The 14,841-nt window shown below is 39.1% G+C and overlaps 1 protein-coding gene across 1 annotated transcript in view; it reads right to left on the bottom strand.

Moving 5' to 3' along the window:
* Window positions 1-14,841, bottom strand: part of cdh13 (cadherin 13, H-cadherin (heart)) — a 337,156-nt gene that overhangs the window by 193,378 nt on the left and 128,937 nt on the right. Inside the window, exon 3 of the mRNA XM_054775680.1 lies at window positions 9,446-9,657. Coding sequence (XP_054631655.1) covers window positions 9,446-9,657 — 212 coding nt within the window. The remainder of the gene's footprint in view (window positions 1-9,445; window positions 9,658-14,841) is intronic.

Here is a 14,841-nt window from a genome sequence, read left to right as displayed (position 1 = left end):
GGGCATCTCCGTGTGGAGTTTGCAAGTTTTCCTCGTGCGTGTGTGCGTTTTCTCCGGGTACTCCGGTTCACTCCCACATTCCAAAAACATGCATGTTAGGTTAACTGGAGACTCTAAATTGTCCATAGGTATGAATGGGAGTGTGAATGGTTGTTTGTTTATACGTGCCCTACGATTGGCTGGCGACCAGTCCAGGGTGTACCCTGTCAGCTGGGATAGGCTCCAGCATACCCCCGCAACCCTAATTAGGGTAAGCAGCATAGAAAATGGATGGATGGATAGTACTTAATTAATGACTGAGGACTTAATTAATGATTGAGGTACAGCGCAAGGTTCGAACTGCATATATATATATATATATATATATATATATATATATATATATATATATATATATATATATATATATATATATATATATATATACATACTGTATGTAACATTTTATGTTACATAACATTGCCATATTGTTTTTTCTTATATATTATTAATTCACATCAATTAATTGATAATGTATCTATTTTTTATCATTATTATGATTTTGTTCATTTTCAGGCTGAGGCTATTTGACCTTCCACTGTACCCATTCATTGAATCACTCGATAAATAACAGTAAAACTAATACTGCGTTTGCATGTGTGCGTGGTTGTGTGCAAGTGAGCATGAGAGAGCGAAAAGGGAGTCGTCATCCGAGTCTCGGGTTAGTGTTGCAAGCAAAGTCACGTCCTTGTCTGTTCTACAGTTTTTACTTTCAATGCTATATTGAGAAGTGTCATTACTCATTTCTGACACTGTGGTGGAGTCCTACTGAGAAACGGATAATATCAAGGCCATCCTCAGCCAGTAGTCACAAGGTTGTGTAGCCATTAATTGTGGAGGAAAACCTTAGACATGTCACTATGCTACCGTGCTGATGTATGTGTTATGCTTTGTCTAATTGTAGTTAAATTACATTACATTTTTGTTTCTTTTACATTCAGTTACATTCTAATTTACTTGTAATACGTAATTATAATATCATATAATAATGACCAGTATATATATGATGTGTATCCCTTGACATTGTTGTAAATGGCATACATGCTTCTGCTCTTGAGATGAATAATTAACGTGTTATCGTTAAATGCTATGTTGTTGCTGTACTATTCCTGCATGTGGTAAAAGCAGTTGTTGCTAAAATTAAACATGAATTTGTGTCCCTATCTATGCCATTATTATAGCGTTGTTGTAGTCGATTGTCGATGACTTTGTTCCATCAGTCTTCGTTATTCTTTATTGTGTTTCATTTTCCTTATTGTCAAGATGGTGTCGTCTTCAATATTTGTCCTTGAATCTTTGACAACATGTACTTTATCTGGTCCTACATTTAACTTGATGTATATTTTTCAATTTCAATTTTCCCCTGCTTCCTTAAGTTGTGTGCTTTCTTGGCGACGGCAGAGTTGTCAGTGTTGCGTTTTGTCAGATGCTAATTTATGTTGGCGTCTGATTCTTTCAGCATGCTTCTCTCTTTCAGCAATGCTATTTTGTTTTTTTGTTGATGAGCGTCATGACGATAACGGGTGCGGTGTTGCTATTTCTGCCGTGCGCTGGAATGCATGGATCAATGTTGTTGACATGCACATAAACATACAGTAATCCCTCGCCACTTCGCGCTTCAGGTTTTGCGGCGTCACTCAATGAAGGTTTTTCAAAAACATATGACTAAATCATCGCTGTTTCTCAGTTGTAACCTCAATTCTGAACCTCCGCCGTCACTTCCTGTCTGCCTCCCATACAAGTCCCTTCGCACCAGAACACATTTGAAGCAACACACACAAACACAATAACAATAATGATGCACTTAAGGGTTATTACATTATATTGATGAGACATAGCCTCTGCAGGAAGTACTGTACAGAACAGAAAGTCAAAAAAGAACAAAAACAGCAATCCTACTTCACGGAAATTCACTTATCACAGTCAGATCTGGCACTAATTAACCGCAATAAACAAGAGATTACTGTAATTGCAGAAAGTCAACCACCTGTTGCTTTGTTGAAGCAACATCCATTTCTTGTTGCTCTACTCTGTTCTCTGCTGCTCTGACATGGGACCTGTGCGTACAATCACATCGTTCATGTGTGTGCCATGCTCCAACCCTGCACCGCACTCTGCACCACATATGATCTGAGGCTTGTCACCACTTTGCTTCTTTAAAGCATTCGCTTGTACTGTTGTGCTTGTGAAGCGCAACGCATTCATCCTTCATTTCTTCTTCATTTCTTCTTTTTTCTTCCCACTTCCATTGGTGGTCAATACCTTTGAGGTTTATCCACTGGCAACGGTTAGCTTGTCTTGCTAGCAATTACTGTCAATCGCAACTCTTTTTTTCTCCCCTGACAAGTTAGTTCCTCATGCCAAATGGTATTGAAGCCAATGGGCGACCAGATGTGAGCTATGGTTGGGAAAAGTCAGAAAATAGCCAAAATAGTGTAAAGTTCTTTCAGCAAACGTCTGTTCATCTTCACAGGAAGTGGTTAAAAAACGAGATAATGGGTGGATGGATGGATTATTGTTGGAGTGCCAAATCACTTGTGACCCTAATGAGGACAAACAGTATAGGAAATGGATGGATGGATATCAAAGTGGTGAAGCTACATAGAGTGGCATAATTGCTGAAAACTAACGTTTGGTCTTGTTGCTGCATTGTGTTGAATTATGTGCACGCGTATGAGCGGTTGGGTGTGGGAGCTGTGGAAGTGGAAGAGCACTGTGTTTTTGTGTTGTGTCTTATTGTACTGTTTTATTTGCTCTATCTGTATCTGAAAAACAAGATGCTGCATCTCAAGGGGCTATACTAAATACTATTATCCCTCGTTTATCGCGGTCCAACCCAACCGTGATAAGTGAATTGCCGTGAAGTAGGATTCCTTCTTCTTCTTCTTCTTCTTCGTAGTTATGCCACAGAAAGTTTACGAACTTCTGAATGTACTTTTTAACATTAGAGCCCTGTAGACATGAAATAACCCCCGTATCACACCTTTACATCCACATTACCCAATGTAGTATATATAATAAGATAAAATAAGCCATTTAAGACAAACTCATGCTTGTGTGTGTTGCAGTAAATGTGTTCCAGATGTGCGGAGGATAGAAAGTGACACTGCGGGTTCAGAGTTGAGTTTTCTCTTGTCTTGGGTTATGGCCGCAACAGTAGCTCTTTGTTATTATTATGATATAATTGTTGTTATTATGTTATTATTTTTGTGTCTATCGTGAGATCATTTAATCCTGCAATAAAAGCCTATTCTTCCGGCAATAAGTCAGGTGCTTGTCTCACCAAACAATTACTGACACCTAGTGACCAATGTAGAATACTACATTCACTATTTGAATCCATCATCTTAATGGCTTATATTTGTATTTTAGTTCATTTTTCTAATTTTCTTCTTAAAAATGCTTACTTTCGGAAAAAAATACATAACATGTGCTTAAATTTGCATACTTTTTGACTAATAATAGGCCGTATTCAACCATGAAACAGCATGATTTATGAATTAATGTGTTTGAAAGACAGTGATAGAGTGAAGCTGTGACATTCAAACTGCAATGTGGCGAGTGAAGACTGTAAATTCAAAATGAATGACTCATAGCTGACAAATGAATCTTTTCACTGTTAAGTTTGGTGTCTGTTTGCATTTTTACATGAGAACAATTTGGTTTCCATACCAATAATAATCCCAGACATAAATAAATGCTGACAAATAATGCACAGGAAGCCTATTAAATCCCAAGTCTTTTAACCAAATGGTGTGAATAAATAGGAATTAATCTAAAAAGAAGAAGACAATAGAAAAAGCGGTATATGGAATTACTGAGTGGAGTGGTGACCGAAAAAAGATTATGTTTGCTGTTGTGCTGTGTATGCGAGATGTTTCGTCTTAGTCATACCCAGACGCCGTTAGTCAACATTCAGAGCTCAGTGAGAGAAAATCTATTTGCTATTGCGGGATGAAAATATTACTGAGCATGGAATGTTGCATTTCATTCCATTTGCAAAAATACAGAAAACATAACAAAAGCTGAATAAACAGGCGTATGGATTATTTTCCCTCTTACTGGTTGTTAAATTTGAATGATGCCTGCTGTCCTTCCAAAAGACATCACTGCTGCAGCACAACAAAAACAGTCACAGAATAACACAAACGCATATCTCTGGCTTTAGCATTTGTCAAACCGAGATGTGTTATTCTACAATTTCTGCTGCACAAGAAGACTCTTTTTACAGCCTCCCTCACCCCTTTGGGCTTGTTTGAAAGTGAACTAATAGCTCATGGAATTTAAAATGATCTCCCCCTTGATTCAGTCCAGCCATCATCAGCCAATGGGCGCCTTTCTTTGTGTTGACACATTTGCCGAAGGATGTTTGCGAATAAAGAGAAACATGGAATGGAAGTGTTAGAGGAACTTGAAAATGATCCCATTGTTAAAGAGGAATTCGGGTGGGATGACACCCACTTCTCTAAATCTTGACAAACAGGGGAACATCAACCTCCAACTTGACTACTGAGCGCTACGGTGGGGCTTTAAGGCTCCGCGTCACAGTCGGAGGTTGTCAGCACATCCGGTCTACAAGGCATACACTTGACTTATTGTCAACCTTTCAAAATATGTCATCAGCTACAGTACTTACAGATGCCTAAAGAGAACACACACATGTTGGATAGTCCTCTTGAGACGGTGCAGAGGCGTGGGATGGACAGCAAATTGGAAATGCAGGAAATGGACAAATAAAAGAACAATAGATGTTATGATTATGTGAATCCCAATGGTAATGGAGTGAGCACATTAATTGATGGTGAAATAATATGAGCTTTAAACCACTCTCTCTCTCATGAGAACAGACTGTGGTTAGTTTGGAGAGGTTTTGCACTCTGGCTGGGGCCCATTTAAAAATACATTTTTTGCCTCAATTTTTGCTCTTGACAAGTCAATCAAATTAGACGTAAAGAATAGTCACGACAGAAAGCTCAAGTGGGATTGGTGAAACAAAGAGGTGTGGACTCAAGTGACGTGACTTAGATTTGAGTCTGATGCAAGTTAAAATGTTGATGACTTTCGAGTTGACATGACGATATCATCAAAGACTCGCATCTCGACTTGAACTTTGACATCAATGACTCTGGACTTGACTCACACTTTAGTCCAATGACTTGAAAATACTTAGATTAGATTTTCAGTGAGTCTGTTGAGTAAAATGTGTCCCCATTCAACGTATTCAACATGGCCGTATCGTCATTTCCAGCGCCACAACACATTTTCCCACAGAATCTGCCTTAGTGAATGTGTCTTTTAACATCCAATCGGGTTGAAGAACAAACAACGAGGGCGTGGAGTACATTTCTGTTTGTGTGTGTCAACATGCTACGGATTATAATTTCATTTGCATTTGCATGAGGTCATAACAAACCCACAGTACGAGAATAACAGACAGAGAAGTGACAACTTTGCACAAAGTTGCACAACAAACATTAAGTTAATGCTTTGGGTAACTCAATTTTAGCACCTTTTATGCAACAGTACACGTTCCCTGTACCGTGACACTGAAATTAATTTAGCTGAAGTCAATTGCAGAGTCAAGGGTGACGTAAATAATGCGATGTGACTGTGTTGCAAGTGTGCTTCTGAACAAACTAATGGACTTATCAGCGAAACACCACACGGACACCATCTTCCTGTTTTGTCATGAGTTGTTTCTTGAACTCAATTCAACTCAATTGTGTTTTTCACCTTCTTTATCAAAATGCTGGCACTTGAAACTTTCTTTGGCTCCATTTTTGGGTTATTAAGGCGAGAAACACAATTCAAGACATAACTCATGGCAAAACAGGAAGGTGCTATCCGTGTGGTGTTTTGCTGCCACATCGTGTCTTTGGGAACAGTCGCATCAAGAATCCCGCCTTCAATGAAGGTAAAAATAACCGTCAATGTTTATTTATCCCTTTCATTCATCATTCATATGTATTTATATGCATTTGAAACTGTTTACTTCAGGTCAACTATAATTGTAATACTATAAAAACATGTTTTGTGTTAACATTTTGGGCTTTCTAGAATGTATTAGTTGGGTTTACATATTTTTTTACGGGAAAAATTGATTGCCTTAGTGTCCGTTACGGTTAGTCAGACCTTCTGGAATGACTCAATGACGCTAACCAAGGTTCCACTGTATTCTCTAAAAGAACAGACCAGTCATAAAGTCGCGCACAGCCAAAGAGCAAATAGATTGACACTTTGGTGTAAGCAGGCACAGGTAAAAAGAAACAGGTGTGAATATACACAAAAACAAATCAAAATTGTTTTAAAAACAATAACAGCAGTAGAATCTTACCATTGCTGTTTTTATTACCCAAAGACTATGAAATATATGAAATTAGCAACAATGTAATTAGCAACTTTCTTATTTTTACTCTCATTGGTGTCGCTTTTATGTCTTTTAATTTATTTTTTAGTATTTTGCCCACCACTGTATGTATGATGTTATAATATGATAATCGTAAAAATTATTTTATACCAGTGCTCATTAATTGTAAGGACTTGAACATTTTAAGCCTATGACTTTGGACTCGACTTATCTCCTCTTGACTTGGACTTTCATTTCTTTACTTGAGGACTGAATCGAGACTTGGAATTTAAGACTTGAGACTTACTTTAGACTTGCAAAACACTGACTCTCTCCCACATCTGCAAAATATTATCGAAAGGCCTAACCAAATACAAAACCAAAGGAAAGAACATTCAAAAACCAGCACGAAATAACCGAATGACACAGGAACCTTCTTGCTAAATTTTGGCCAAAATTTTCGCGAAAAAAATAAAATAAAATTAGGAACTGCCGTTGTGCATGACGTCCCCAGTTTTATGAGACTTCAACTCAGCAGGCATCAGTGCTACGGGCATGTTTTGCTTTTTAGTTGACTTTTTGGCAGCACTGATTCAAAAAAACTCCCGCATGGCAGCATCTCAGGGATTACGTCACATGCAGCAGAGTGCCCAAATGGAACGGCCCAATGAAAATAAATGAAAAATCACAAAAAAACCCCAAAAACTTGACAGCCACAACAGGACGTCAAAACAGGACATGTCCTGGGAAAACAGGATGTTTGGTCACCCTAGTACAGTTGGAACCCTGAGATCAGGTACAGAAAGTAGAACCTTGTGGTACCTGGTAATACTCATTCTGTCAATGAAAATGTGCCAGTAGAGTACAACCATGACACGGCGTCTTTAGCATTTGAGCTCCGTAGTGTAGATTGTGCAAGTGTACCTAATGAAGAGTCCAGAAAGGCCACAATGTACCGTGTAACCTCTAAATTCCAAGTTGTGCAATTAGGAATTCGACCATGGCTTTCTAAGGTGTTGCATTAATACGTTCTGCACTAAATCAGCCAATCACTGGCATTACTCCCGGTTAGTTCTTCCACGTAAAATGTATCTGTCATCAACATAGTTTGCTTTCATTAAAGTTTGTGACCGTGTCAAAACGGCAACTCAAGTTAAAATTAGAAAGGAAACACACAGGTGCAGATGACAAACACCATATGGTGTGATCTGGGTGCAGTGCCAACTGTAACTCACCAAAGGCCCCGGTGAGAGGTAAAAAGCAAGGATACTGGCATTAAATAAAGACAAAGCTGGAGAAATGAGGCCAGAGGGGCACTTAGAGCACCACCAAAAAGACAGATGATCTCTGAGAGCTGAAAGGAACACAAAATGTATTTTCAGTCCCCAGAAACTTTTCCTCATCAACTTCATTGACCTGAACAAGAATTTGGGCTGTGGAGGGTACGAAACACTGCTGCTTATTCATTATGTGTTGGCTACAGAATATATTCTCAGAAATTGCAGCGAAACACTGCTGAGAGGTTGATATTTAGAATAAATCATATTTGGATAAATATTTCAAAAGTCTGCGGGCACCAAACCCCTTTTGCCTTGGTCAGAACTCTTGTTGATGTTTATGCCGGAGCGTTTCATTTCCTCGGAACCACTATTACTTGACTCTTACGTTACAAAGGTAAGACCGCATTGATGTTTTATCATCTACTTTATATAGCTTAACAATGTCAAATAGCACGGTCGAAATACACAACATGGACAAAAGCACTTGGGAATCTGGTTGTTAAAACTCACAGGAAGTGGTAATGGGAGGACATATGGCGGTCGTCCGATGGGAAGCAATTGTACCCGATTTTTGGATGTAAATCTTGAAAGGTGACAATATGCTCAAAGGTTAAGATGACAACAAAAGTCACTTTCAGAGGTTTTCACACTTTCCACCTTTAGTAAAGGTCAGTCTAGCATATTTCAATTTAATTGGCTTTTTAGACAGATACCTTCTAATTTAAGTCCCTCCAATGCTGACTCTTGGGTTTGCTTTCAAAATAAACACGTTGTTCACTGTTTCATGTGACAGAAAGGCTGCACTGTAGCACTCCACCTCTTGCCACTGCACATCCTTCCATAAAGCGGAAAAGGCTGTGTTTTCTAACATTTTTTTGTTTGCCTTGACAGCAGCATCAGCTGGAAAGCGGCAAGTCAAATGCTTTAAAGACATTTTTAGGCTCTGCTAAACGAATGGATGAATTTGACTGACAAAGTGGAGGATTATATATCCAAGATCACTTGATGGTGATCCGACTTTTACAACAACGCATCAGAACTTCATCCTTCCTGGAGAAGGATAGGCTGCATGCACTTCATATACAGATAAAAGGTAAGAAAACAAACGTTTTTCAGCTAATAAAAATAAGTTATAAACAACAACAAGAAAGATTGAGTCACAATCTGAGGACATTTTTACCAACCAAAGAGTTTTCCTCAGCAGTTTGCTGAGGTGCTGATGTGACTTTTCCTGGGGAACAAACCTTTTGTTCAAATGGCTTTTGTAGAATTATTTACCAAAGCATTTTTTGGTCTGTTTTTTAACCACTGAAGACGAGGACAAGAGGTAAAGCTATAGAAACCCTGTTCAAACTGTAAGGCAAGGTGCATGAACTAACTCTCATTCACAAGTTTGTTGCCATAACAACAAATGGAGCACAAGCTGCAATGTATTGGCGTGGATGTATTGTGTTTTTGCACCAGCGGCCAGCATTTTGTGGGTGCTTTAAAAGGTCAACTCTTTTAAAATGACTAAAATCAAATGAATTGCACTTGTTTCCATTTGTTAGTAATATCTGAGTTCCCATGTGCAGAAGGACGACTGTACTCCCAATTGTTAGGGGAAGCGGCCGACTGCTTTCTTTGTTAACTGATGACAAACTCTTCCATAAAGCTTATTTTACAATTGTTCAAGTGTTTTTTCACCTGATGTAACCACATTCAGTTCAATGCTAGTTGTTTGACTGCACAGGCACTTCAGAAAACACACACACAGCTTACACAGCATGTGTTAACTCACCTTGAGAGCATGCTGTGACTCATGCGGTAGTCCACTGATGTCCACCTGTGCCACGTCAGCTGCATGCGCACTGAGCCCGTGGATGAACATAACTGGTCTGCTGTATGTGACATCTTGCAGGGGAACCAAATTCAAATCTCCGTCGACGCAGAAGCCAGGAGCGGACACCTCAAAGGCCACGTCCTCATTACCCGCACAATCATCAAATTCAACTGGAAATAAAAACACCAAGTGGGGAGAATGTCAGACCAAAATGAAGCAAGAAAAATCCATTGTGACTGTTTTTCTTTCTCCTGTGCAGAAAACAACTTGAGGATTTGCAAAATGATCCACACATATTGCAGAGATAAAGCGATGTACTGAAGAAAAACAAACACTCAGCAAACAGGAGAGCATGCTTTGAAGGGCTTTGGCCAAAAAGTCAAATTATTAATAATAGTTGCATCATTTACAAATTAAAATAACACTTTATTACAAGGTGAAAAATCAGTTCTATTACGCTGGTCATGCAATCCATGGGTCAAACTATGGCTATGACAAAACCTTTATTAACTGTACAAACACTGTTTGAAATCCGCAGTTTTCAAACTATTAGAGAATATAATACAGGTAGTTCTCAGGTAAATGCAAGTTTCGTTCCTTGGACTGTGATGGAAGTCGAATTTTCATGTAAGTCAGTTCATTACAGTCGTCCCTTCACTCTATTACGGTTCTTCAAACATATGCTAATTAATAAATTCTGCTGTTTTGTGGTTGAATACGGCCTATTCTGAGTCAAAAACGCATATTTGAGCAAACTGTACATATTGTTTACCTAAATTAAGCATTTTCAAGCATAATAATGGCTAAATGAACTAGAATACAAATCTAAGGCATGAAAAAGACACATTGTAATTATGAATGTAGTATTCTACATTGGCCAGTGGGTGTCAGTAATTGTTCGGTGAGATAAGCACCAGACTTAATCCAAGGGAGAATCGAACCCAGGTCTTCCCGCTCTCCAGACTGTGACTGTGTGGACGACATGCTAACCACTAGACCACCGTGCGGCCCCAGGCACAATAATAATATTCATAATAAGAACACGAGCTACCGTTGACGCCGTAACCCACGAAAAATCAATTCCTGTCCTCCACACATCTAAAACACATTTACTGAGACACGCACAAGCATGAGTTTTATTTATGTCTTAAATGGCTTCTTTTCTCTGCAGAAGGTGACTGTATGGGTGCTATTCCATGTCCATATGGCTTTAATAATGCTAAAAAGAGTACTTAGAAGATAATTTTGCAAAATCAAGTATCTCAAATAAGTTCTGCGAGATCCTGGGAAGACTGAAAAATTCAAAAAAATGCTGTGCACTCGAGTTTAACATGCAAATTAAGCAAATTCTTTATAAGATTTGTGAAATCTTGTGCTTTTGGGGGATAAAGTTACAACAAACACTTAAAACATTGGTGAAAAGAAAAAATAGAAAAAATAAACATCAAAATGTTGCAAATTTTTGACAATCGCTAAAAAAGCCTGAACTGATAAGATACCAAGTCGACTAGTCGTTGTCGTCCTTCAGCGGCTCGGTTGTGTTTATCTTAATTCTTACTGTTTATGCAACACACTTATTGTACCAGGACAACCAGGACAGATATGCGTGTTCTACGTTCATCATTGTATTTTTCAACTTTGCCATTATACTGTAGGTATTCTTTGTGGTTGCATCACAAACATGACAAAAAAACCCCGACAAAATACGTAGAATACTTTGAAAAGTTTGCAGTGACGCATGATGATAGTTCCACCAAGACTTGATGTTTTTGAGGCAAATTTTTGTCTGAATTCCAAACTCTACAACCTTTAGGGCACTCAACTTTGGAACTTCCACAGTATTGGAAACATTTGCTTGCAATAAGGCAAAATTTTCACATGAGAGCATGTCTCGCCTGACTGAGAGACGGGGATGCTGCCAAGAATACTAACAGACATTTTTGTCACTCCTACATACTAAACTCAATGTTGAGACATGAATCCCTTGTCTTCCCCCAGCCTCACTCACTCACTCACTGTGGTTCCCGGAGCAAGGGATCCCACAGGAAGTGAGCCTGTGTGGATATTGACACGTATTGTTGATTAGGGTGTCAGGCGCAAAAAACATAAAATCACATGGCACTGCACTACCCCTTGCATGAGTCTCCACATTATAGTGCTGAGCAACCACGACAGATATGCGTACATTTGTCTCCCACACGCACTTCCGGTTCTGTGTCCATCATTGTATTTTTCATCTTTGCTATCATAGGTGTTCTTTTGTGGTTGTATCACAAACATGCCAAAGAACACACAAAATACACGTTTACCTTGAATACCTTAACACCTTAAATGCTCAAGTCATGACGATGACAGTTCTTCCAAGATTTTGTGTTTTTGAGAAAATTTGTGTCTGAATTCCAAATGGCACAACCTTTAGACAGCTCAACTTTGGAGCTTCCAGAGTATTGGAAACGTTTGCTTGGAATAAGGCTGGGAATCTTGGTTATCGTCAAAAATGTATGCCAAAAATCTTGCTTACATTTTACGGTTAGCGTACAATATTGTGTTATTGACTCATTCAATACCAAATACGTACTGTATTTATATGTTTTTTTAAACCCCAACGCTCGCTCCCAAAGATGTATTTATAGGTCTTTCACGTTTGTTTGCACGAGAGGCAAAAAGAGGCGACGACGCAACTGCAGACTAAAAGAAATCGCTATCGCACACTCAACAGCAAGGAGGATGTGGAAGAGCGTGGAGGAGTGCAGGGTGCAGAAGGTTAAGCATTGTAGGGACATTTTAAGGGATGCACACGCACACTCGCGTGCACACACACAGTTTAGTTCTAAATGTGAAAATTGTAAATAGTTCATGGTTTTATATTTGCAAATAAATTGTTACTAAAGAACGAAAAAAGGTAGAAACATTTTTTTTTTCTGACGAAAGATGAGAATCTAATCTTTCTTCCGGTAGGTTCAATGTTGACAAAGCCATAGAACACAACAAAAAACACAATAAAAAACAGTGAAAATAATCTAAAATGGCCAGTACTCAAGGGTTGAATTTCTTCAAATGTCTGGGATTGAATGAATTAATACACAGCACCTACACTGCATGAGTGCAACTGTGTTCTTAAAGCATTTTTTATCACAAAACATCCTTGTTAGCAGCCTATTAGCTTGCTAATACTTGGAAACATGAAACGGAAGTCAGTTCTGCCCGTCTGTGATGTCATCAGTCTCATCAAGTCATCAAATAACCAACAATGGAGTCAAGGAAAGGTGCAAGTGCCAGCACTTTCATGAAGAAGGTGAGAAACACTACTGAATTGAAACAAAAATAACTCCTAGCAAAGCACGAAGGTGGGGTCCGTGTTGATCTCGATGCCACTGTGTCTTTGTCAAGAATCAGGTCTTCAATCAAGGTAAAAGTAGGGATGCTCCGATCAGGGTTTTATGCTGCCAATTCCGATCATCCAGGACTGAAATCGGCCGATACCAATACAGATCACATTGATTAATTTTACATTTTCTAATTTGTGAATAATGAGTGGTATCGGCCAGGGGTGTCAGGACAATTCCAAAGTCTTTTGAAATCGATAATTACTCATGGGATCCAGAATTCCTAGTTGCAACTTCAATTAGACAGAAACATATTCGACTTACATTTTGAAGCCAACATATATGACTGCATATACATCACTCTTGCAGGAGGCTTTGGATGTGAGAGTACATTGGTGGAACTTCCAGGTACGTGAAAAAACACTCGGCGACTCAGCGTCTACCACTGCTGAGAATGCTGCTCGTCCGATACGCGCAAGTGTTAGCCACATACAACATTTTAACACGCTACCCCCTCCGAGAGTTGTGTATTACATCAGCAAAACGTGCTTGTGTCGCATGCTCGATGTTCAGAATTCTAGTTCGTGAATGTACATCACAGTGATCGGTGGATAATGAGGAAGTGCTGTGTGTTGGTGCGGAGGCGACGGAGACGTTATATGCACAATATCGCCTTCAACCACTTGTTGCACGTAGCTGAGTTTGCATTCATTCAACCGAAATGAGGCACCAATAGCTGTTTAGTTTTTCAGCCTGGTTACTACTTTTTACGATACTGAGTTTTAGTATGCATCCCGAGCTTGGAATGAGGCGTAATTTTCACATGAGAGCATGTCTCGCCTGACTAGGAGAAGGGGATGCTGCCAAGAGTACAAACAGACTTTTTTTTGTCATTCCTGTTGCAACATGATTCACTGGTCCTCCCCCAGATTCACTCACTCACTGTGGATCCCACAGGAAGTGAGCCTGTGTGGATGCGGACGCGTGTTGTTGATGAGGGAGGCAAGTGCAACAAAACAAGAACTCACATGATGCAGTCTACCCCTTGCATGGGTCTCTCAATACGCTGCAGATTACCAAGTGTCAGCCTCAAAGCATATGGTGGTTTATGTAACTCGTTATTAGTATGTTTTTCACTTGTGCTTGGAATGAATCATTTCTACAGCACAGGAGTCTTACCCCATATGGTCATGATTATTAATGCACAAGCATCTTGCTTATTTGCACCCAAGCCTAAATGCATTACTGATTCAGTATATGTTCAAAGCAGGGCTAAACACAAGCTTTATTATGTTCTTCCACGGCCAGAGAGGAATGCCACTCTTGTCAAGACAACATCCCATTCAGTTCATCAATAATGGACGTGTTTTTTTCACCGTAGCGTAAAAAGAAAATCTAAACCAAACAAAACACTTGAAAGAAAAAAAAAATGATATCAATATGTGGACAGACTTCAGCTCTATGTGCTTTTCGCAGTGAAAAGTGATTGGGCTTGTCTGCATGGAGGGTAAGCCATCTCTTTCTGACCAAGTCTCTTTGAAGATGAAACAGCTGTGGCCATCATTGAGAATAATATAAGCCTTATGTGCTCATCAAACTCATTAAAATGTCATATATCTGCCTTGATGCAAGTATGTTCCATGCTCATCACAGGCCAACAAATGTAGCTGCAGAAATATCAATTAACCACACCATTCATCCGTTCATGTTCTTTACCGTTTGTTTTCATTCGGGTCACCTGACTTTAGGTGAGAGGCTGGGTACACATTCACAAACCATTCACATTTACATTCACACATATGAAGAATTTGGCTGTGTTTTAGTGTGTGAAACTTGTAGTTTGAATGTACCACCGAAGTTAAAAAAAATAAAAAACAGTAAAAATTACAATATTGTAAAATAATTAAAATAATTACACTTTCACATTACAAGAGAGATCTTTTCCTTATACAGTCGAGGTTATGTTGGATAATATAGTGGGACCTCCAAAGTTGCCCCAAAAAGTTGTAATTTTTCTGGGAAAATATA

Source organism: Dunckerocampus dactyliophorus, chromosome 5, assembly GCF_027744805.1.
Source record: "Dunckerocampus dactyliophorus isolate RoL2022-P2 chromosome 5, RoL_Ddac_1.1, whole genome shotgun sequence".
NCBI classification, from domain to species: domain Eukaryota; kingdom Metazoa; phylum Chordata; class Actinopteri; order Syngnathiformes; family Syngnathidae; genus Dunckerocampus; species Dunckerocampus dactyliophorus.
This window is presented reverse-complemented; position numbering and strand designations above follow the sequence as displayed.